The following is a 25980-nucleotide window of genomic DNA, read 5'->3' as shown; positions in this document are numbered from 1 at the left end:
AAGAGGAACAAACACTTCCAAACTCATTCTGTGAGGCCAACATTACCCTGATACCAAAACCAGGCAAAGACACTATAGAAAAAAAAAAAATTACAGGCCAATATTTCTAATAAAGATAGATGTAAAAATTCTCAAAAAAAAAAAATACTAGCAAACCAATTCAACAATACATTAAAAAGATTATACATAGTAATGAAAAGGAATTTATACCAGGAATACAGGGATAGTTCAATATCTGCAAAACAAGTAATGTGATATGTTACATCGACAAAACCAAGGATAAAAATCATATTATCATCTCGACTGATGCAGAAGCATGTGACAAAATTCAGCATCCATTTATGATGAAAACTCTTAAAAAAGTGGATATAGAAGAAACTTACCTCAAAACAATAAAGGCTATATATGACAAACCCACAGCTAACATTATACTCATGGTAAAAAGCTAAAAGCTTTCCTTCTAAGATCAGAAACAAGTAAAGATGCTCACTCTCCCCACTGTTATTCAATATAGCTACAGCGATAAGAAAAGAAAAAGAAATAAAAAGCATCTAAATTGGAAAGGAGGAAATAAAACTGTCACTATATGGAGATGACATGATATTATATATAGAAACCCTAAAAAATCCACCAAAAAATTAATAGAATTAATAAATGAATTCAGCAAAGTAGCAGTACACAAAATTAATGTATAGAAATGCATTGTATTTCTATACATTAGTAACAAGTAATCATAAAGAGAAAATTTTTTAAATACCATGTAAAATTGCATAAAAAATAATAAAATATTTAGTAATAAATTTAACCAAGGCAGTAAAGACCTGTATTCAGAATACTAGAAGACACTGAAGAAAGAAATTGAAAAAGATACAAATAAATGGAATGATATACTGTGCTCATGAATTGGAAAAAGTAGTCTCATTAAAATGTCCATACTACCCAAAACAATCTATAGATTAATGCAAACCCTATAAAAATACCAATGGCATTTTTCAGAGCTAGAACAAATAATCAAAAAATTTATATGGAATCACAAAGACCTTGAATAGTCAAAGCAATCTGGAGAAAGAAGAACCAAGTTGAAGGTATCAAACTCCCTGATTTGAAATATACTACAAAGTTAATAATAATAATAACAATAATAATAAATTAATAATAATAATAAAAGTATGGTATGGGCACGAATCAGACACATAAATCAATGGAACAGAGTGGAGAGCCCAGAAATAAACTTTCACTTACATGATCTATGACAAAAATATACGGCGAAAAAAATAACAATTTCTTCAACAAGTGATGTTGGTAAAGCTGGACAGATACACACAAAAAAGTGAAATGAGACCACTCTCTTACACCACATGTAAAAATAAAGTCAAAATGATATAAAATTTAACTGTAAGCTCTGACACCATAAAATTCCTAGAAGAAAACAGATAGTAAGCATGATGTCAATATTAGTAATAATTTTGAGATGTGTCCCCTCAATCGAAAGTAGAAATAAATAAACAAATGGAACTATATCAAACTAAAAAGCTTCTACACAGAGGAGGAAATCATCAACAAAATGAAAAGACAACCTGCTGAATGAGAGAAGATATTTTCAAATAATACTTTCAATAGGGGATGACATGCAAAATAAAGTAATTCATACAACTCAATAACAAAAATATATAAACAATCCAATCAAAAAATGGACAGAGGACATGAAGAGACATTTCTGCAAAGAAGACATACGGAGGCCAACAGAAATATGCTCAGGATCACTAATCATTAGAAATATGCAAATCAAAACCACACCTCCCACCAGTTAGGATGACCATTATCAAAAATTTAACAAATTACAAGTGTTAGTGAGGAAATGGAGAAATAGGAACCCTTGTGCATTGTTGATAGGACTGCAAAATTGGTGAGGCCACTATGGAAAACAATATGGAGTTTCCCCAAAAAACTAAACTACTATATGATTCTGCAATTCTTCCTCTGGGTATTTACCTTAAAAATAGAAAAACATTAATTTGAAAATATGTTAATTGCAGCATTATTTAAAATAGCCAGAGTATGGCAACAACCTAGGCATCCATTGATAGTGGATAAAGAATATGTGACATGTAATTATTCGACATTAAAAAAATAATGAAATCCTGCCACTTGTGACAACATGGATGAATCTATAAGGTATTATCTAAATGAAATCAGTGTGACAGAGAATACCACACAAATACCACATGATTTCATTTATGTGAAATTTTTTAGAAAATCAAAACACTGAACAAACAAAACAAAACAAAAAGATACTCATGGTTTTTTTTTGTTTGTTTTTTTTTTTTTTTTGTTTTTTTTTTTTTGGAGAAACATGGCAGAGTGAGAGACATTCCCAGATCTCTCCCCTTGAAACAACAATGAGCTGAACATCTAAAACTCAACAAAAACACCCAAACTGCACACCAGCATGACTGAGCATGGGATCTGCGCATAAGAGCTAACAAAGGTCAGAACCCAGGGTGTTGGGTGATGGACTAGGAGAAATAAAGAAGCTGCCTCTTACTGCCAACGGAGCTACCTGTAAGAGGAGAGAGGAGGGGAGAAGGTGATGTGAGGTCCCTGAACAGCCCTGCCTGGGATTATTATGAGTTCCACGCTGCCAGCAGCTGGGCCCAGTCATCAGGGCAGAAAGCAGAGAAGTGGGATGGCAGAAAAACAACAGTTGATTTTTATCGGCTGTGGTTGCAAAACCGAGGCTGAGCTGCAGCCTCTACCTCCCAACCCAGATGGTCCCTTTCCCCATACCCTCCAAGACAGAACACCACAGAGCACCAGGGGAATCTGAGCAAATGCAACCGAAACTGTTGCTAACACTAACAGGAACTGAAACTGAGGGTAGCGAGCATGATTATCTATAAGAAAGAGGCATTATTAAGGCTTTATATAATGGAAGAATCCAAGAGGATTAGACATCACCTATTGAAAACCAAAAAAAGGTGCCTTCTTTGCAGCAGGATAAAGAGAGACCTTTATATAATAAGTCTTCTTTCTGGAAAAACAGCAGAATACACTCCATTAACGCCCAGACAGAGAAATAGTCTATTAAACATCATGGACAACCAAGGTGACAGGCATCTCAGAAAGAAAGACAAAAATCTCCAGAAAATAAGCTTAAAGACATAGAAATATACAACTTAAATGACAGAGAATTCAGGATGGTACTTCCAAAACAACTCAGTGAGTTCCGAAACAAATTATATCAACAATTCCAGGAATTGAAAAAACAACTAGATGAGCAGAGCAAGGAGATCGAAACCTTCAAAAAGAACAGAATAAATCTGGAGATAAAAAAAATACATACGCACACTACAAGAGTTGAAAATGACATAGCAATGTCATTTGACAAACTTCATTTGGGAAATAGAGTTGACCAAATGAAGGAAAGGGTTAGTGATATCGAAGACAGAAATCTAGAAATAAATCAAAAGGAAGAAGAGAGAAACTGAAGAATGAAAAATAATGAAAGAGAACTTCAAAAACTAGCTGATACCATCAGGAGTGGAAACATAAGAATAATAGGCATCACTGAAGGCAAAGAAAAGGAGCAGGGGCTATAAAGCATTTTCAGACAAATAGTTGATGAGAATTTCCCAAATCTAAGAAATGAGCTGGAGCTTGGAATTCAGAAAGTCATCAGAACATCCAATTATCTCAACCCAAAAAGGCCTTCACTAAGACATATTGTATTACAATTATTAAGAATCAACGACAAAGACAGAATTCTCAGGGCAGCCAGGGAGAAGAAAATGATAACTTATACAGAAAAAACCATTAGATTATCATCAGACTTCTCAGTGCAAACTTTACAAGCCAGAAAGGAATGCAATCAAATTTTTAAGCTATTAAGTGAAGGAACTACCAGCCAAGAATAATGTATCCAGCTAAGCTCTCCTTTAGATATGAAGGAGAAATAAAGACCTTTTCAGACATACAAAACTTGAGGGAATTCTCCACTATGAGGCCTACACTATAGGAAATAGTGAAAGGGGTTAGCTCACCTAAAACAAAATGACAAAAAAAAAATGAGGAGTAAAGTGAGTATCAGGCAAACAGAAACAGAAGAGTGCAACCCTTATTAAGAATAGGGCATTGTAAGCTTAAAAATAAGAAGAGAATTGCTATAGCAAGATAGTAATGAACGTTCAGCATTACATAGGGACAAATTTAGACAACAATAACTGAAAAGGGGAGGATTCAAAGATCCAAATCACAAAGGGAAATGGAGATAAGGCATGTGCTGAAGAAAATAGACGACTGTATATATATATATATATATATATATATATATATATATATATATATATATATATATATATATAATTTTATATATATTTAAAATAGATGACTGTATATATATAATATAATTTTATATATATAAATATAATATAATTTTCTTATATTATATATATACACACACACATACACACACACACACACACACACACACACATATATATATATATGTAAAACTATACATATTCGTAATGGTAACCACTGAATTGAACAGATTCAGAACTGAAGTATAGAATATAAAACAAGAAGAACCAGAGGGAAAACCCACAAAATCCGACCAAAATATTAATTAATTAATTAATTAATTAATTAAAATAAAACACACACAACAAGGACAGGGAAGCAATGGAAACAACGAGCTACTAGAAAGCAAAAGATAAATGGCTATAAGAAGACCTCGTATTGCAATAATCACCCTAAATGTAAATGGACTGAACTCACCAATAAAAAGACACAGAGTTGCAGATTAGATCAGAAAACAAAACCCAACCATACGCTGCCTCCAAGAGACCCATCTCAGCTCCAAGGACAAATACAGACTCAAAGTAAAAGGGTGGAAAATGATATTTCAAGAAAATGGCATTCAGAGAAAAGTGGGAGTAGCAGTACTAATATCAGATGAAATAGACTTCAAAATATAAAAGGTAAAGAAAGATACTGAGGGACATTTCATAATGATAAAGGGAATCATGCACCAAGAAGACATAACACTTATTAATATCTATGCTCCCAATCAGGGAGTCCTGAAATATGTAACGCAATTACTAACAGAACTAAAGGGAGAAACAGACCAAAACACTATCTTAGTAGGGAAACTAAATATCCCACTGTTGGATATAGACAGATCATCCAAACAGAAAATCAATAAGAAAATAATAACCTCCTTAAATGACACACTAGACCTACTGCACATAATTGACATTTACAGAGCCTTCCTTCTCAAAATAGCTGCTATATATTCTTCTCTAGTGCACATGGAACATTCTCTAGATTCAGCATCCATTTATGATCAAAACACTTAACAAAATCGGTATAGAAGGAAAGTACCTTAACGTAACAAAGGCCAATTATGACAAGCCTTCAGACAACATTATACTTAATGGTGAAAAACTAAAACCTTCTCTCTAAGATCAGGGACAATGCAAGGCTGTCCACTATCATCACTCTTATTCGATATAACATTGGAGGTCCTAGCAAGTGCAATCAGAAAAGAGAAAGATATAAAAGGCATCCAAATAGGAATTGAAGAAGTCAAACTTTCACTATCTGCAGATGATATCGTCTATATAGAAAACCCTAAAGACTCCACAAGAACATTACTAGAAACAATAAGCAAACACAGTAAATTCTCTGGATACAAAATTAACGTTCAAAAATCCATAACGTTCCTATACTCTAATAATGAAGTATCAGAAAAAGAAGTGGAAAAAATAATTCCTTTTGTAATTGCAACAAAAAAAAAAATAAAATACCTAGGATAAATTTAACGAAACATGTGAAAGACCTATATAATGAAAACTACAAGACCCTATTAAAAGAAATGGAAGAAGATACAGAGAAATGGAAAGATATTCCGTGTTCGCTGATTGGAAGAATCAACATAGTTAAAATGACCACATTACCTAAAGCATTATACAGATGTAATGCAAGCCCCATCAAAATATCATCGGCATTTTTTAAAGAAATGGAACAAAAAATCATCACATTTGTGTGGAAGCACAAATTTGTATGGAAGACCCTGAATTGCCAAAGCCATCCTGAGAAAAAAGAACGAGACTGGAGACATCACTTTGCCCAACTTCAAATTATACTACAAAGTGACAGTAATCAAAATGACATGATATTGGCAGCAAATCAGACACACAGAGCAGTGGAACAGAATCAAGAGTCCAGAAGTAAACCCATATTTATATGGGCAAATAATTTTGACAAAAAAAGCCAAAAACATACAGTGGAGAAAGGAAAGCCTCTTCAGTAAATGGTACTGGAAAAATTGGAAAGCCATCTGCAAAAGAATGAAACTAGACTGTTGTCTATCACCACACACCAAAAGTAACTCAAAGTAGATTAAGGACCTGAATATCAGACCTGAAACAATAAAATGCATAGAAGAAAACATAGGAACTGTACTCAAGGACCTTGGACTTAAAGAGGATTTTATGATCTCAAAAGCAAGGAAAGTAAAAGCTAAAATAAATTAATAGGACTACGTCAAACTAAGAAGCTTCTGCTCAGCAAAAGAAATCGTCAACAAGGTAAAGAGACAACCATCTGAATGAGAAAATATATTTGCAAGCAATGCCTCTGATAAGGGCCTAATATCCAAAATATACAAAGAACTCATACAACTCAATAACAACAACAACAAAATCAAATGATCCAATCAAAATTTGTGCAGAGTACCTAAACAGACACTTCTCCCTAGAGGACATACACATGGCCAACAAATATTCGAAAAGATGCTCAACATCGTTAGCTATTAGGGAAATGCAAATCAAAACCACAATGAGATACCATCTCATACCTGTTAGAATAGCTGTAATCAACAGGACAAGTAATAACAAATGTTCAAGAGGATGTGGAGAAAAAGGAACCCTCATATACTGCTGGTTGGACTGCAAATTGGTACAGCCATTATGGAAAACAGTATGGCGGTTCCTCAAAAAAACTAAGAATTGATCTACCATATGATCCGGCGATCTCAAAGATTTGAAAACCCATATCCAAAAAAGATATTTGCACGTCGATGTTCATAGCAGTGCCGAGGAAATGGAAGCAACCGAGGTGCCCTACAATAGATGATTGGCTAAAGAATCTGTGTACATATATACAATGAAATATTACTCAGCCATAAGAAGAGATGAAATATTGCCATTTGCAATAACATAGATGGACCTCGAGATAATCATGCTAAGTGAAATAAGCCAGACAGGAAAAGTTGAAAACCACATGATATCACTTATATGTCAGATGTAAACCTAAAAGCAACAAATGAGCAGGACAAACAGAGACTCGTGGACATAGACTAGTGGTTTCCAGATGGTAGGGTGTTGAGGAGGAGCAGGAAGGTAGACATGGTGAAAGGGGTCAAATATATGGTAGCTGAAGGAAACTGGACTTTGGGTGCTAAACACACAATAGAATATAGAGATGTCAAATTATAATGTACACCTGAAAATTATATAATTGTGTTAACCAATGTTACCCTAATAAACTTTAAAAAATATCTAATCAATTGTCAAAAAATAGAATTCAAAAGATAAAATATTAAATATTAAAATCTGTGTTCTATAAAATAAAAGACTGTTCAATTTCTCTAACAAAATTGGTCCTATTAGGGGAAAAGAAAAAGATACTCATAGAAACAAAAAACAAACTGGTGTTTGCCAGAGGAGAAGGTGTGGAGCAATGTGTGAAAAAGGTGAAGGGGAATATAGTCAATAACAGTGTGATAACTTTCATAGTGACACATGATCACTAGATTTAGTGTGTTGGTCACATAGAAAGATATATAAATGTCTAATCACTATGTTGTACACCTGAGAAACTAAAATAATATTGTAAGCCAACTACACTTAATAAAAAAGTTGATAATGAAAAACACAAAATAACAATAACGACAATGTACTTGGTGATTATAGCTTATAGGTCAGTGAAATTAATGTCAGCAATGTCATAAGGGATGGGAAGAGAGAATTGGAATTAATTTGTTATAAGTACTTACCTTACCCATGAAAGAATATAGTGTTATTTGAAAGTGGAATTGAATTAGTTGTAAATGTATATTGCAAATCGAAGGAGAGACACTAAATGTTTTTTAAAAGAAGTATTGTTCATTATATAAATAGAGCAGAAAAGTTGTTAGGGGCCAGAAGGTGAGGAAAATAAAAAAAGTTTGGTAAAAAGTTACTTTCAGTGTAAGATGAATAGAGTCATAGTATCTAATGGATAACATGGTGATTATATTGATAACATTTTATTATATAATTGAAATTTGCTAAAATTTCACACAAAAAGTAAATATGTGAGGTGATAGATGTGTTAATTAACATGATGTGCAGAACCTTGTTAGAATGTATATGTATTCCAAATCACACATTGCACACTTTAAATATCTTACAATATTATTTGTCAATTTTACCTAATAAAGCCTGGGGTGAGGGAAAATATAATTCATATACCAAGACAGAAGAGAAAATGTAATCATATAAAATGCTCAGTAAAAACACAAGTAGGCAGAAATGAGAAGATAACAAAAACAACAACAACAAAAAAAACAAGAACAGCAAACAGAAAACAATTACAAATATGTGAGATAACCCAACTCTACCAATAATCACTTTATATATGAATGGGCTAAATGCATCAATGAAAAGACAAGAGACTGCCTGAGTGGATAAAAAACATAACCCAACTCTAAGTTGTCTACAAGAAACTCACTTTAAATATAAAGATACAATAGATTAAAAGTAAAAGATAGAGAAAATATATCATACTAACACTACTTTTAAAAAGCTCGAGTAGCTATATTAATTTCAAAGATGACTTCAAAGCAAGGAAATTAGAAGGGGTAAAGAGGGATATCATATGATAAAGAGGTCAATTTTCCAAGAAGACTTAGCAATCCTTAATGTGTCTGTGCCTAAAACGGCACCAAAATACATGAGATGAAAAAACTGATAAAAGTGCAAGGATATATAGTGAATCCACTATCATAGTTGGAGATTTCACATCCTTCTATCAGTAATAGACAAATAAGCAGGCAGAAAATTTGATAAAAATGTAGTTTAACTCAACAACACATCATTCAACTGGATATAATTGACATCTATAGAATACTTCATCCAACAACAGCAAAACACTCATTTTTTTCAAGCTCACATGGAACAGTCACTAAAATAGACCACATTTTGTGATCTAAACACACCTTTAATAATTTTAAAAAATAGAAACTGTACAATGCTTGCCCTCAGACCACAATGGAAGAAAACTAGAAATCAGTACAGAAATATACCTGAAAAGTCCCCAAATACATGGAGATTAAACAACGCACTTCTAAATAATACATGGGTAAAAGAAAAATAATCTCAAGATAAATTAAAAATATTTTGAATGAAATAAAAATAAAAATACAACCTATCCAAATTTATGGAGTGTAGCAAAAACAATGATAGTGAAATTTATAGCATTTAAAATTAATATATTAGCAACAGATTCAAGTCAAGATAATAGAGTAGGTGAACATTGTGCTTGCCTCCTATCAAGACAACATCAAAATTACAACTAAACTACACAACAACGATCTTTGAGAATTGTCTAAAATCTAAGTGAACAAAAATCTTATAACTAAGCATATACAGAAGAAGCCATGTCCAGACTGGTAGGAGAGGTGGAGATGCAAACAAGCTAGTCCCACACCCACATGTGGCAGTTAAAAATTAGGAGAGATATTTTGGCTATGGAGTTTCTCCCTGAAAAACAAGGTATCTTAGCCCAGGCTCCCCAGCCTGGAGTTCCAGTGCCAGGAAGAGAAGTTCCCAAAACTTCTGGCTGTGTAAACCAGAGAAGGTTGTGGCTGTGTGAGGTAGATGGCTACTGGAGTACCAGGCATTCCTCTGAAAGGACTGTGCGTGGACTTAATTGCTCACCAACTCACTTGCTCTGAGCTCCAGCACTGAGGCAGCAGCTTGAAAGTGCCAGGGACATACAGGGAGGAGGGCAAGGGTTGGAGGGGCAGCTTTCTTTCAGACAGAAGTGCTGGCAGAAGACTTTGCTCCTTTGTTGAGCCATCCCACCACCCAGCCTACAGGTGCATGCCCAAGAAGTCCCCATAACTGAGTCTCTATCAACCTAACATATTCACCCTGCCCTGGTGATTCCCTGAGAACCCACTCCACCCAACTTGTGGGCCTATCCAAGCTGCTTCCAGAGGCTTTCCTATATAGCCTGCCTTGGCTCATGATGTGGACCTTCCTAAAATTTCTCAAAGGTTTACAAACCCCAAACACACAGCACCTGACCTGGTGTGCCCTGTATGTCTTGGTAAGCATCCCTAAGCCCAGCGCTAGCAGCAAGCATCTCAATTTGCAGCTTAGTCTATTCCAAGCCCAGCACATGTGGCAATCATATACAGATCACTTTTTAGCTCATACCAAGTGGCCCCATGCTGAGCAAATGCAGCAGGTGACTTTGGCCAGAAACAGAGCCCCTCTCAAGAGGCCCCAGAACCAATACACCTGGTGGCCTGCTTGAGACCTCACCAGAGCACTACTCAATTACCTTCACAAATGACACAACCAAAGCGCACACTGGGCTTGCACCAGAGGTCTGCTAAAGTGAATCCTGCTCTATAGGGTCAGCCCCTGCACAACAGCTACTTGACTATAGTAACCTGCTAGTCCTAACAACAAATCAACCCAAGAGTCAGTCTCTCCCATTGACATGCAAACAGCAACCAAGTCTCAACTACAACAGGAGGGCACAAACCACCAATACAAGGGACACACCTGGAGCACCTGGCTCAGGTGACAGAGGAGACTGTGCCACTGGGCCCTACAGAACACCTACTATGTAAGGCCACTCTATAAGACCAGGAGGCATAGCAGCTATCCCTAATTCATAGAAAACAAACACAGAGAAGCAGCCAAAATTAGGAGACAAAGAAACAGGTCCCCAATGAAAAAATAAAACAAAGTCCAGAAAAAGAACTAAACAAAATGGAGAGAAGCAATCTACCAGATGGTTATAAGGATTCTCTATGATCTCAGTGAGAACTTCAACAAAGAGATAGAAAACATGACAAGAAAACTTCCCTAACTTGGTGGAGAAAATAGACATACAAGCCCTGAAGCACAGAATCCTAAACAAGATGAATCCAGCGAGGTCCACACTAAGACACATTGTAATTAAAATGCCAAAAGTCAAAGATAAATAGAGTATCTTAAAAGCAGCAACACAAAAGCTGTTTGTTACCTACAAAGGAGCCCCCATAAAACTTCCAGCTCACTTCTCAACAGACCCTTTGCAGGCCAGAAGGCATTGACATGAAATACTCAAAGTGATGAAAAGCAAAGATCTAGAACCAAGATTACTCTACCAGGCAAAACTATCATTTAGAATTGAAGAATGGATAAAGACCTTCCCAGACAAGAAAAACCTAAAGGAGTTCATTGCCACCAAACCAATATTACAGAAATGTTAAAGAGACTTCTTTAAGAAGAAGAAGGAAAAAAGATAACATATGAATAATAAAATGGCAATAACTACATATCCAGCAACAATTAGTTTGATTGTAAATGGATTAAATGTTTTAACCAAAAGACATAGGGTGGCTGAACAAAGAAACAAGACCCTTACATATGCTGCCTACAAGATATTGATTTCAGATCTAAAGACACACACACAGACTGAAAGTAAAGGGATGGGAAAAGATATTTCATGAAAATGGAAATGGAAAAAAAAAGTGCTAGGGTAGCAATACTTATACCAGAAAAAACAAACTTTAAAACAAAGGATATAAAAAGAGACAAATAAGGACCCAATAATCCCATTTCTGGGTATTTATTTGAAGAAGCCCTAAACACTACTTTGATGGGATATATGTGTCTATATGTTCATTGTAGCATTATTTACAATAGTCAGGATATGGAGTCAACCTGGGTGCCTATGCATCAATGAATGGAATATTATATACGTATATACAATGGAATATTACTAAGCCATAAAAAGAATGGCATCTTGCCATCCACAACAACATGGATGCACCTGAGTGGAGTTAGTCAGCAAGAGAAAGACAAATGTCATATGATTTCACTTATATGTGGAATCTAAAGAACAAAATTAACAAACAAAACAGAAACAAACTCATAGATACAAAGAATATTTTGATGATTTCCAGATGGGAGGGTATAAGTGGGAATGGGTGAAAAGGGGAAGCAATTAAGAAGTACAAATTGGTACTTACAAAGTAGTCATGGGGATGTAAGTATAGCATAGAAACTATAGTTCATAATATTGTAATAACTATGTATGATGTCAGATGGGCACTAGATTTATTCAGGGTGATCACTTCATAATTTATATAAATTGAATTTATATAATTTACGTTTACGTAAATCTAATCACTGTGCTGTACACCTGAAACTAATATAATATTGTATGTCAACTCTAATTGACAAAATACAATTAAGAAAAGATTCTTCTTGAACCCTGATGATGCATTTTGATGTACTGTATTAACCCCTGGAGAGTGTATCTTAGTGCAAGAAACAATAATAAATTTCTCTTTTATTTCAAGGTTAATCATGTTATCACTGGCAAATACTGTACCTTGTAAGGGAAATCTCTTCTGGAGATGAATGCAAGGCAGAAACAGGAAGAGGAACCTCCAGTGACTGAAATAACATCTCTGTACGTTGTTTTTGTTTTTGAAAACTTTATATTAAAGTATAAAAACATACCAAAAAAGTTCACAAGTGATGCTTGGTATTTTTTCATAAAGCGAACTTATTCTTATGACCAACAGCCAGATGAAGAGACTGAATATTTCAAGCACCACAGAAGCTCATCTGTTCTTCAGACCCACAAGAGAGTAACTAACTTGACTTCTTACACTATACATTAGTTTTGACAGTTTTTAAACTTCATACAAGTAGAATTATACACTATGTTAGTTTCTTTCACTCAATATTATGTTTGCGATTTTTTTCCTTTACCCCTATTTGTTTTGCAAGGGATATATGGGATCAGCTGAAAAGAAAAAAAAAAACTCCCCAGTACAAATTCTTATCCTGATTATCAGCTGTCTTATCCACTTCTGTTGGCAGGAGCCCCCGCATTGGATGTTTGTCTACGGGACATAAGGACAGACTCAGCCTAGGAAAGTGGGAACAGGAGAGTGGCTGAGAAAGTAAAGATTATTCAAAAGTGATGGGAAAGTTGAAAACAGACACAGGAGTCAGTTTGAAAGGACCCTCACTGGCCAAATCTTGAACTATTTGTACACCAAAAATAATTAATTATTGTAATAAATTATAAAAATAGAAATCCATACAAATAATAAATTGACGAATGAAGAAAATAATGGGGGGTGGGGCAGGAACTCTTGTTTAGTAGCATGACAAGCACTAACTGTAAATGTAGCGGGCAGGCCGGAGTTGGAAAATCATTTTGCAACTATCATAATAAAGACTGGTTCAGATAGTAGATGTAAAATCTTAGAGAAATTTTGGTGAGGAGCAGGATATTTGCAGTTTTAAATTGTCACCCCAAAAACCAAGTGATGAAACTTAACCTCACCAGTGAGAGACAGATAGTCCTCACCTGTCTCCAGATATGATCATTTGAAGAGCTCACATTATCTATGTAGTATTCTGGTGGGGAATGCATAACCTGAATCTAATCATTAGAACACATCAGTCAAACTCAAGTAAAAGACATTCTAGTAAAAAGAAAAGAAAAGAAAAAAAGGGGGGAGGGGAGACAGTATTATTCAAATAGCATGTCAATGTTATAAAAGACAAAAAAAAAAAGCTGTGGAAATGTTGCAGATTGAAGAAAACTAAAAAGATATGCCATCTGAATGCAATACCCTAGATTAGATCCTGTACTCAAGGAGGAAATTGGTCATATTGTCCTGTAGACTGTAGATTAAATATAGCTAGTCTACAAAAGTTAAATTCAATAAAGTTCATGATAGTACTGTGGTTATGTAACACGATGTATTGCAATTTACTCTCAAATGAGAGAGACACAAAGCAAATGATAAAGCAAATAAGGTAAAACATTAAAGATAACTAAATCTGGGTAAAATGTATATGGGTATTTTGGGTATTACTTTTATTTACTTTATTTTACTTTTTATTAAGTTCGAAACGGTTTCAGAGGGCGATTTGGCACTAGAGGCTCCCGAGAAATCAAGAGGAATGGATTTGAACGGGGCTGGGCCAGCTCTTTAAAATACAGGAAGCTTCCCTCACCCTCACCCCACTACCATTCGAGGAACCAATAATTCTTCATAGCTCTCAGGTTCCCTGTCTCTCGCGGAGAGACAGAAGTCAATTTTGCCTTACCTGATCATCTTTTATCTAAACAACAGCCCCTCTCCACCCCACCCCACTCTACCCGACCCTGGACCAGCTCCGCATAGCAGGGGACCGTCAAGGTTTTGCGGGAGATAAATGTTGGCTCAGATTGCGGATCTTGCCACCTATGGCCAGATCACCCAGTCTTGTGTTTCCAATTTGTCCTAAGTGATCGATCCAGGACATCTTGAACTCGCAGGGACGTTTCTTGCCATCATCTCAAAACATTGAGTAGATTTTTTTTTTTCTGGCCTCAGGACATGGAGATGATTTAGAGGGTCTTTGTTCCAAGGGAGGCGGTGCTGGGTGCGGGAACTGCAGCGCCCCTTTTGTCTCTACTCCTGCTGCCTTTCCAAAGCTACCTTCTCAGAAAGTACCCGGGCTACCTAACTACCTGCTGCAGTCTCCTGAGGCCTTACACGTGGAAAAAGCAGGAAATGAAGCTAGAAAGGGAGAGAGGCAACAGATTGTCTCTTTTAAGCCTCCTACCTTTGGAATCTCATTTTGTTGCTTTTTTCTGAGGCAAATGCGTATTATGTTTCTCAAATAGGGAAGTTTACATTCACGTTTCCGCTGCAATTTTCCAAATCTTTTGAGACGAGAAATAAAGATTATAAATTTGGAAAGAATTCCAAAGTGGCTGTAACCTAGTTGGGGGTGTAGCTCAGTGGTAGAGCACGTGCTTAGCATGTACGAGGTCCTGGGTTCAATCCCCGGCACCTCCACCAGTTTTAAAAGGACATCTTTGTGATGAGAGCACTGATGTCTTCTTTCTCATTCACTTTTCTGCCTTCCTCTACTTTCTTTGTGGTACCCAATTTCTGCCCGAAGAGCATTGCCACCACCAGAAATATCTTTGATTATATGTAATAAGCATTTTAGCTGGTTAAATCAGCCTCGTTTCTTTGAATTCCATGCTAAAAACAAAAAAGAAGGAAACAGAAAGACGATTAGAATAACACCCTTAGTTTCATTTACTTTCTTTTGAATTCTGAAGAGTTCATGGAGCAAATAATACAATGGAGGTGGAATAGCAGCACAATATCTTATTGATTTCTTCCTTATGAGTGTCAGACCACCCACACTTTGTGGTTTCTTGAATCACAAGATATGGAAGCTATGTACCTGTTATAAATGTAGGGTTGTATGCATAGGAGGGACAATAAAGTGCTGTCTGTCATAGTATATGATGCTTTTTAAGCCTAAATTGAATGGTACAGATTGGATGAAGATTGGCTGGTTCAGTGAAGCCAGAACCACTGCTACCATGCTGAAATAACCCATTGTGAGTGTGAGAAACCAAGCATCTAAGTTTACCTTCTTTAAGAATATTTAAATAAGAGACTTCTAATCAAGATGGAAGAATAGGTAAATGCTGTGCTCTCTTCTTCCCATGACCACATGAGAAAGAGAAGTTAAGAAAACAATCCCATTTACAATTGCATCTAGAAAAATAAGATATCTAGGAATAAATTTAACGAAAGAGGTAAAAGACTTGTACTTGAAAAACTGTAAGACATTGGTGAAAGAAATTTAAGAAAGCACAAATAAATGGAAGGATACATTGTGCTGATGGGTAGGAAGATGGTAACATTGTTAAAATAGTCACACTACCAAAAGCAATCGACCAATTCAATGCCATCTCTATTAAAATACCAATAACATTTTTTACAGAACTAGAAAAAAAATAGTCCTATGACTAAGGAAGCAAGAATATACAATGGCATAAAGACAGTCTCTTCGATAAATGATATGCAGAAAAAAAAGAAACTAGTCTACTTTCTTACACCATACACTAGAACAAACTCAAAATGAATAAAAGACTTAAATGTAAGACCTGAAACCATAAAACTCCTAGAAGAAATAATAGGCAGTAAACTTTGAATAATAATACACACAATAATACACACACACACACACACACACACACACATATATAATCTTCTGGGACAAGGGAAACAAAAGAAAAAAGAAACAAATGGGGCTACACCAAACTAAAAAGCTTTTGCACAGCCAAGAAGACCATCAACAAAATGGACGACAACCTCCTGAATAGAAGATATTTGCCATTTCTCTAAAGAGGGTATACAGATAGCCAATAGAAGTATGAAAAGATTCTCAATATCACTAATCATCAAAGAAATGCAAATTAAAAAACCACCTATAAGAATGGCTATCATCAATAAACCAACAAACGAGTGTTGGCAAGGATGTAGAGAAAAGGAAACTCTCGTGCACTGCTGGCGAGATCGCAAATTGGTACAGTCACCATGGAAAGTTGTATGGTGGTTCCTCAAAAAATTAAAAATAGAACCACCTTATTATGACCCAGTTCTACTGGATATTTATCTGAAGAAATCCAAAACACTAGTTTAAAAAGATATATGCTCCCTCATGTTTATTTCAGCATTATTTACAATAGCCAAGATATGGAAGCAACCTAAGTCTCCATCTGAGTGTCATTTACCTCTTTGGTTGAATTTATTTCTAGATAATTTATTTTTTTGATGCAACTGTAAATGGGATTGTTTTCTTAATTTCTCTTTCTGATAGTTCATTATTAGTGTATAAAAATGAAAGTGATTTCTGAATATTAATTTTATATCCTCAGATATAAAATTACAACATCAGATCCCACAAGGTTAAAGGCTTAATCCCACAAGACTGTTCCCAGTTCAGATACCAATTGCAAGTAATAGGTCCTCAGGTCACCACAACTTTTGTCCATCTTGGCAAGTCACAGGTTTCCATGACCTTCTCCTACTTGGATTTGATTATTTGCTAGAACAGCTCACAGAAATCAGGGAAATACTTACTTATATTTATCACTTTATTAAAGGATATGATAAAAGATACAGATAAACAGCCACATGAAGAGATACATAAGACAAGGTCTGGGAGAGTCCTGAGTATAGGAGCTTGTGTTCCCATGGAGTTGGAATGTGTTATTCTCCCAGTCTGTACATATATTCACTAACCTGGAATCTCCCAAACTCCCATAAATTAGGGATTTTTATGGAGGCTTCCTCACATAGGCATGATCGATTACTAACTCCATTTCTAGCCCTTGTTCCCTCTCTGGAGAATAGGGGGTGTGGCTGAAAATTCCAAGCTTCTAATCATGGCTTAGTCTCTCTGGTGACCCTCCACCAACCAGGAGCTCACCCATAGTTGCCTCATTATAACAAAAGATGCTTCTAGTGCTCTTATCACTTAAGCATTTTACAAGGGTTTCAGGAGCTCTGTGCCAGAAATGGGGACAAAGATCAAATACATATGTGTGTGTGTGTACACACAAACACACACACACACACACCATATCACAGATATTTCAAGTGAAATTTTTCTCAGTCATTGAAGCTTTCTTAAGTAATCTACTGTAACATAATTCCAGTCTTCTGGTTTGCTAAGTATATCTTATTGAAAGTATTGGACGCTTTAGTTCAAATCTTTATTGAAAGTTTCTGAGGAAAGATGGAAGGAAGGAAGGAGGAAAGAAGGAAGGAAGGAAAGAAGGAAAGGAAGGAAGGAAGGCTGAAGGAAGGAAAGCTGAAGGAAGGAAGGAAGGAAGGAAGGAAGGAAGGAAGGAAGGGAGGGAGGAAGGGAGGAAGAGAAGGAAGATGAATTAATAAGAGTGAATCAACAAATGAAAAAAAGTCTGAAGAAAATGTTAAATGTGTTTAATCACTTAATCCTTGTTACAGGCTAAATTGTGTGCCCCCAAAATTCATGTTAAAGTGCTAACGTCCAGTACCTCAGAATGTGATTGTCCTTAGAGATAGGCTCTTTAAAGAGGTAATTAAGTTAAAGTAAGGTCGATAAGGTGGGCCCTAATCCAATAAAACTGGTATCTTTATAAGAAGAGGAGATTACCATATAGACACACAAAGGGAAGATTACATGAAGATGCTGGAAGAACATGGCCATCTACAAGCCAAGGATAAAGGCCTTAGAAGAAACTAATCCAGCCAACACCTGATCTCAGACTACTAGCCTCAAGAATTGTAAGAAAATAGATTTCTGTGTTTAAGCCATGCTGTATGTGATAATTTGTTATGACAGCCCTAGAAAATAAATACAATTCTAAATGCTGTTCAGGAAACAATTTTTAAAAATAATACATGTAGTTGTTACTCTCATCACATTCCAGGGGTAAAAAAAGAATTTACATTCATTGGATATGTATTGACATTTAGCATCCACTCCTTTATGGTAGACTTTAGCATCCACTCCTTTATGGTAGACTTTCTATCCTGGGGGGGCTGGAAAGCTAAAAAGTACATATTTCCCAGACCCCTTTGCACCTAAGGATTTTTATACACATGAGGTTAGACCAATTATTAGATGATTTTGGCAATTTTCTGCTGGGAGCAAGACTGTAGACATGTGCTTTCTCTGAAGCACTGTTAGGGGTCTAGCCTCGTTATGACTAGAGATAAAGTAGTGGAAGAAACAATGGCCATAGTCTACGTTCCAAAGTCCAGTCACCAGCTGTATGAGTTTGGGAAGAATTATAGAGAAAATAGTCTACTATCTTTAACTTTGTGTTTTCTTAAATTGAAGCTACAGTAGTATATTTTGAATCTCAGTAATTTTATTAATAGTTTTCCTTGTAGATTAGTTCTATAGATATTTTTTGGTGCCATACTTGAAGGTCTAGTCTAAAGTCTTTCTCAATCACTTCTGATGATTTTATACTAATCCAATGTCCTGCTTTAAGTCCTTCCTGCTTAGAACACTTAAAGTGCTCCCTGTTTCCTACACTGAACTCTGAATTATGTAGGTAATATAATTATTATGTTTATAATTATTATATAATATTTATAATTAATAAAAAATTATTTCTCAGATTAAGAAATATCATAATAAACTATAATAATAATGGGTTATAACCTATTGAATTTGATAAGAACCCGAGTTTATAGAAATAAACAAGTAAATTAAGGAGAAAAAAAATTGTTTTTCTATAACCCCTAAGCTGTACTCTAAATTCCCATGACTGTTCTGTAACTACAAATTTGTACTTTTTTATCCCTTCACCTTTTTCACTCAGGCTCACAACTCCTCTTCCCTCTGGCAATCACCAGTTTGTTCTCTGTATCTGAGTCTGTTTTCTTTTTTGTTCCTTATTTAAATTAGTTTCAGGTATACAATACATTGATTAGACATTTATATAGTTTGTGAAATGATCCCTGATTACTCTCTCATCCATCTGGCTCTACACATAAACATCGCATTGACTATATTCTCTATGCTGTGCTCTACATTCTTGTGACTATTTTTTGACTATGAATTTGTACTTTTTCAACCCTTCATCTTTTTCTCTCTGTCACTTAAACACCCCTCTCCTCTGACAGTTACCAGATTGTCCTCAGTATCTGTAAGTTTTTGTTTAGTTTGTTAATTTAGTTTGTTCCTTAGATTCCATTCTGCATATAATGAAATCATACAGTAATTGTCTTTGTCTTTGACGTATTTCACTCAATGTAATACCCTCTAGGTTTATCATGTTCTTACAAATGGTAAGATTTTATTTTTTTAATAGCTGAATAATATTCCAATGTGTATATGTACCATAACTTCTTTATGCAGTTATCTGTTGATGGGCATTTAAGTTGCTTCCATATCTTGGCTATTGTGAATATTGCTGCCGTGAACATAGGGGTGCATAGATATTTATGAATCAGTGTTGTGGTTTTATGGGTTTGGGGAGGTGGGGCAGAAATACCCAGAAGTGCAATTGCTGGGTCAAAAGGCAGTTCTATTTTTAATTTTTTGAAGAAACTCCAGACTGTTCTCCAGAGTGGTTTCACCAGTTTGCAATCCCACCAACAGTGAATGAGGGTTCCCTTTTTTCCACATCCTCTACAACACTAGTTTTTTTGATTTATTGATGATAGCCATTCTGACAGGTGTGAGATGATATCTCATTGTGGTTTTAATTTGCATTTCTCTAATGATTAGTGACATTGAGTATCTTTTAATATGTCTGTTGGCCATCTGTCTGACTTATTTCGTCTTTGGAGAATCATCAATTCAGGTCTTCTGCCCATTTTTTAATTGGATTGTTTGTTTTTTGTTTTTCATCAAGTTGTATGAATTCTTTATAAATTTTGGATATTAACTCCTTATCAGATGTATCATAGGCAAACATCTCCCATTCAGTAGGTTGTCTTTTTGTTTTGTTGATGGTTTCCTTTGCTGTGCAAAAACTTTTTAGTTCGATGTAGTCCCATTTCTTTTTGTTTGTTTGTTTCCATTGCCCAAAGAGATATTTCAGAAAAAATATATTACTAAGAACAATGTTAGAGTGTTTACTTTGTTTTCTTCTAGTTTTATGGTTTTGAATGTTAAATTTAAACCTTTAATCCATTTTGAGTTTATTCTTGTATATGGTGCAAGAAGGTAGTCCAGTTTCATATTTTTGCGTGTACCTGTCCAGTTTTCCTAACACCATTTATTGAAGAGATTGTCTCTACCCTTATTATATATTCTTGCCTCTTTTGTCATATAATAAATGAAGATATAGACATGAATTTACTTCTGGGTTCTCTATTCTGTTCCATTGATTAGTCCGTTTTTATGCCAGTCTGTTTTGATTACCTATAGCCTTGTAGTATAGTTTGATATCAGGTAGTATGATGCCTCCAACTTCTTTCTTCTTTCTCAAGATTGCCACGCCTATTCGAGATCTTTTACACTTCCATATAAATTTTCGGTGTTTGTTCTAGCTCTCTGAAAAATGCCATTGGTATTTTGATAGGGATTGCATTGAATATATAGATTGCTATGGGTTGTATGGCCATTTTAAGGATGTTGATTCTTCCTACTCATGAGCATGGTATATGCTTCCATTTATTTGTATCTTCTTCAATTTCTTTTTTCAATGACTTTTAATTTTCTGAGAATAGGTCTTTTACCTCCTTGTTAAATTCCTAGTATTTTATGGTTTTCGATGCAATCGTAAATGAGATTGTTAATTTCTCTTTTAGATAGCTTATTATTGTCATATAAAAATGCAACTGACTTCATAATATTAATTTTGTATCCTATTACTTTACTGAATTCATTTATCAGTTTAACAGTTTTTGGTGGAATCTTTAGGGTTCTTTCTATACAGTACCATGTCATCTGCAAATAACAACAGTTTTACTTCTTCCTTTCCAGTGTGGATACTATTTCTTTTTCATGTCTGATTGCTGTAGCTAGGACTTCCAATACTATGTTGAACAGACGTGGTAAAAGTGGGCACCTTTGTCTTGTTCCTGGTCTTAAGGAAAACGTTTTGAGTCTTTCCCTATTGAGTAGATGCTAGCTCTAGGATTGTCATATATGGTCTTTATTATGTTGAGGTATGTCCCTTCTATTCTCATTTTGCTGAGAGTTTTTATCATAAATTGATGCTGGATTTTCTTGGACGCTTTTTCTACATCTATTGATATGATCATATGGTTTTGATCTTTCGATTTGTTAATGTGGTGTTTCCATTAATTGATTTGCGAATTTTGAAACAACTTTTCATCTCAGAAATAAATCCAAATTGATCATGGTGTATGATATTTTTAATGTATTACTAAATTTGGTTTGCTAATATTTTGTTAAGGATTTCTTCATCAATGTTCATAAGAGATATCAGCCTATAGTTCTTTTTATTTTTTAATGTCTTTATCTAGTTTTGGAATCAGGGTAACAGTGGCATCATAAAAAAAAATTAGAGATACTTCTCCCCTTTTGAGTTTTTTGTAATAGCTTGGTAAGAATAGGTGTTAATTCTTCTTTGAATGTTTGCTAAAATTTACCTAAGAAGCCATCCAGTCCAGGACTTTTGATTTTTGAAAAAATTTTTGGTTACTGATTTGATTTCATTGATGATGATCAGTTGATTCATATTTTCTGTTTCTTCTTGACTCAGTCTTGAGAGATTGTATGTTTCTAGGAATGTATCCATTTCTTCCAGATTGTCCAACTTGTTGGTATATAAACACTTATAGTATTTTTTATAATCCTTGTATTTCTGTGGAGTTTGTAGATACTTCTCCTCTTACATTTTATATTTTAATTATTTGTTTTTTCTCTCTCTCTTTTGTTTTTTCATAAGTCTGGTTAAAGGTTTGTCAATTTTGATTATCCTTTCAAAGAACCAGTTTTTGATTTCATTGATCTTTTCTATTGTTTTTCTCAACTCTATTTTATTTATTTCTGCTCCGATTTTTATTATTTCCTTTTACTCACTTTAGGTTTTATTTGCTGTTCTTTTTCTAGTTTTTTAAGTGTAAGGTTAGATTTTTTTGAGATTTTTCTTGTTTTTGTTTGTTTGTTTGTTTGTTTGTTTTCAGGGGGGAGTAAGCCTGTGTTGCTATGAATTTTCCTCTTAGAACTACTTTCACTGTGTCACCTAGATTTTGAGTCACTGTGTTTTCATTTTTATAGGTCTCTAGGTATCTTTTGATTTCTTTTGAACTTATTTTTAACCCATTTTTAGTTTAGCAGGATGTTATTTAGCCTCTATGTATTTGTATATTTTTTTCTTGTGATTGATTTCTATTTTCATACTATGGTGGTCGGAGAAGATACTTGATACGATTTCAGTCTTCTTAAATTTATTTAGATTTGTTTTGTGGCCTAACATGTAATCTTTCCTGGAAAATTTTCCATGTGCACTTGAGAAGAAGATATATTCTGCTGCTATAGAGTGAAACATTCTGATAATATCAAATTAAATCCATCTGGTCTAGTGTGTCATTTAAACACACTGTTTCCTTTGATTTTCTGTCTGGAAGATCTGTCCATCGGTGTCCATGGGATGTTAAAGACTCCTACTATGAGTGTATTACTGTCACTCTCTCCCCTTATGTCCATCAATAATTGCTTTATATATGTAGATGTACATGTGCTGGATGAGTATATGTTTACTAGGGTTATGTCCTCTTGTTGTATTGTTCCCTTTATCATTATGCAATGCCCTTCTTTGTCTCTTATTACAGTCTTTGTTTTAAAGTCTATTTTATCTGATATAAGTATTGCTATCTCAGCTTTTCAAAAATTTCCATTTGTGTAAACTATCTTTTTCCATCCCTTTACTTTCAACCTGTGTGTGTCATTTAATCTGAAGTGGGTCTCTTATAGACAGCATATGTATGGATCTTATTTTCTAATCCATTCAGCTATGACTTTTGATTGGAGCATTTCACATATTTACATTTAAAGTGATTATTTATAGGCACATAGCTATTGCCATTTTATTTTATTTTTATTTATTTATTTATTTATTTTTTGCAGAAGTCCCCTTAAGATTTCTTGTAATACTGACTAGTTGGGGATGAATTCCTTTAGCTTTTTCCTGTCGGGGAAGCTCTTTATCTCACCTTTATTTCTAACTGATAGCTTTACTGGGTAGAATAATCTTGGTTGTAGGTGTTTACTTTTTATTACTTTGAATATTTTTTGCCAGTCCCTGGCCTGCAAAGTTTCTGTTGAAAAAACAGCTCACATCCTTATGGGGGTAAGTAACTAGCTGCTTTTGTCTTATGGCTTTTAAGATTCTCTGTATGTCTTTAACCTTTGGCATTTAATTATGATATGTCTTCATGTGGGTCTGTGTGAGTCCCTCTTGTTTGGGGCTGTTTGTGCTTCCTGGACTTGTATGTCTAAGTCCTTTGCCAAGTTAGGGAAGTTTACTGTCATTATTTCTTCAAATAGATTCTCAATCTCTTGCTCTCTCTCTCTTCTACTTCTGCTACCCCTATAATGCAGATATTGACAAGCTTGATTTTGTTCCAGAGGTCTCTTAAACTATCCTTATTTTTTTATTCTTTTTTTCTTGTTGTTATTCTAATTGGGTGCTTTTGCTGCCTTGTCTTCCAACTCACTGATTTGATCTTCTGCTTCATCTTATCTACTGTTGATTCCTTCTAGTTTACTCTTTATTTCTGACTGGTTCTTTTTATGGTTTCTATGTCCTTTTATGCGGACTGTCTCTCTGTTGAAGTTCTCATTGAGATCATCTACTCTTCACTTAAGTTCATTGCTCATCTTTATAACCATTATTTTGAACTCTGCCTTGGTGGGTTGCTTACCTCCATTTCATTTTGATTTTTTTCTGGAGCTTTCTCCTGTTGCTTTATTTGGGGCATAGTTCTTTGTTTTCCATTTTAGTTGACCCTCTGTGTTTGTTTCTGTGTGTTAGGAAGATTTGTTGTATCTCCCCACCTTGACCCAATGGCCTTATGTAGTAGATGTCCTGTATGGCCCATTGGCACAGTCTCCCTGATTACCTGCTTTGGGGGCTCTAGGTGTGTTCTTTATATAGGCTGTGTGTGCTCTCATGTTGTAGCTAAGCCTTGATTGCTGTTAGCACGTGAGTGGATGGGATTAACTCAGGCTGATTATGGGGACTGGCCATGAACACAAGGTATGTGTTGCTATGTGGAGACTGACCCTTTAGAGTGGGATTTGCCCTAGTAGGCTTGTGTACTTGTTGAGATCACTCTTTGGGTGTACCACTTATGGGTCTAGTCAGGTGCTACTCTATTGTGTGTTGGTTCTGTGGCCCCTTGGGAGTGGCTCTCATGTAAGCCAAGGTCAGGTGCTATCTTCGATTGCTTGGAGCTACCTGCTATGAGCTACAAAGCAATCCGCGGATAGTTGCTGCCTATGCTGGATCTGGAGGCAAATAGGAGAGGCCATGATGCAAGCTGAGGTCGGTTACCACCAGTCAGGTTTGGGGCGGCTTAGTAAAAGAACCAGTGCACCTCAAGGCCTGAGGCTGTCTGCTAGCTGCTCATAAGACTGCAACTGGGAGAGCTTTTGGGTGGTACATAAGTTGGATGGGGCGGAGGCCCATGGAGTCATCAGGGTACAGTGTGGGCCCCAGGCCTGGCTGGTCCCAGGTCTGGGTGTGATCCAGGCTCACGGCTAGGAATAGGACCCCAGATTTAGAATGTTACATTAGTGTAGTAGAGCACCTGCACCTAACATATGTAAGCATGATTCATCTTACTGTATCACACATGTGTGGCAGAATGCCACTATTTTTCTCTGATATATATAAAGCCCATGCAGTTCTCTGATGGGGCAGAAGCGTTTCCCCCACAGAAGAGTGTTCCCTACAATAGAAGCACACTTCCCGCAATAAAGTTGGTGCCTGCCTTTTCATTCTCATGTCAGTTCCTCGTGCATTCTTCCAACTGGGCATCTCACCACCAAAACCTTCCCTTCTCGGTCAGCTCGGCACTGACACATGGTGTAGCTGTTAGGATGAGGTGAGTATGGCCCCCAGCACTGGGGGCAGTCCATGGGTGGAGGAGTCCCAGGTGGAGGACATATGGCCCCCCGACTCCCAGAGGTATCCCATGGCCACCCCCGGAGGATTAAAATGGAGTGAAGCCGCATCCAGAGGACATCCGGAAAACCCTGGAGATGTTGGAGCTAATTGTCCTGACCACTCATGGGAAGGCAGGGGGTCAGGTGGCCTAGAAGTTCCTGGCGGTGCTACGGCAGGCCAGCCTAGAAGTTCAGGATCAGGCTCAGTGGATGCAGCAGCTACAATGCCAGGAAAGAGCGC

The 25980-nt window shown here is 35.7% G+C and overlaps 1 protein-coding gene and 1 non-coding gene across 2 annotated transcripts in view; one reads left to right on the top strand and one right to left on the bottom strand.

Annotated features, from left to right (window-relative positions):
* LOC120599514 (SCAN domain-containing protein 3) overlaps positions 1 to 25658 on the bottom strand; it is a 73450-nt gene extending 47792 nt beyond the window's left edge. Inside the window, 1 exon segment of the mRNA XM_078120682.1 lies at positions 25617 to 25658. Within this exon segment, the coding sequence (XP_077976808.1) occupies positions 25617 to 25658 (42 nt within the window).
* TRNAA-AGC (transfer RNA alanine (anticodon AGC)) lies at positions 15071 to 15142 on the top strand. Its single transcript has one exon. It is a non-coding gene; the product is annotated as a tRNA-Ala (tRNA).
* Positions 25659 to 25980: the final 322 nt, after the last annotated feature.

This window comes from Pteropus medius, unplaced genomic scaffold (assembly GCF_902729225.1).
Source record: "Pteropus medius unplaced genomic scaffold, Ma_sr-lr_union100, whole genome shotgun sequence".
Classification (NCBI taxonomy): Eukaryota; Metazoa; Chordata; class Mammalia; order Chiroptera; family Pteropodidae; genus Pteropus; species Pteropus medius.
Note: the sequence above shows the minus strand (reverse complement) of the source record. Positions and strands in the feature narration are given on the sequence as shown.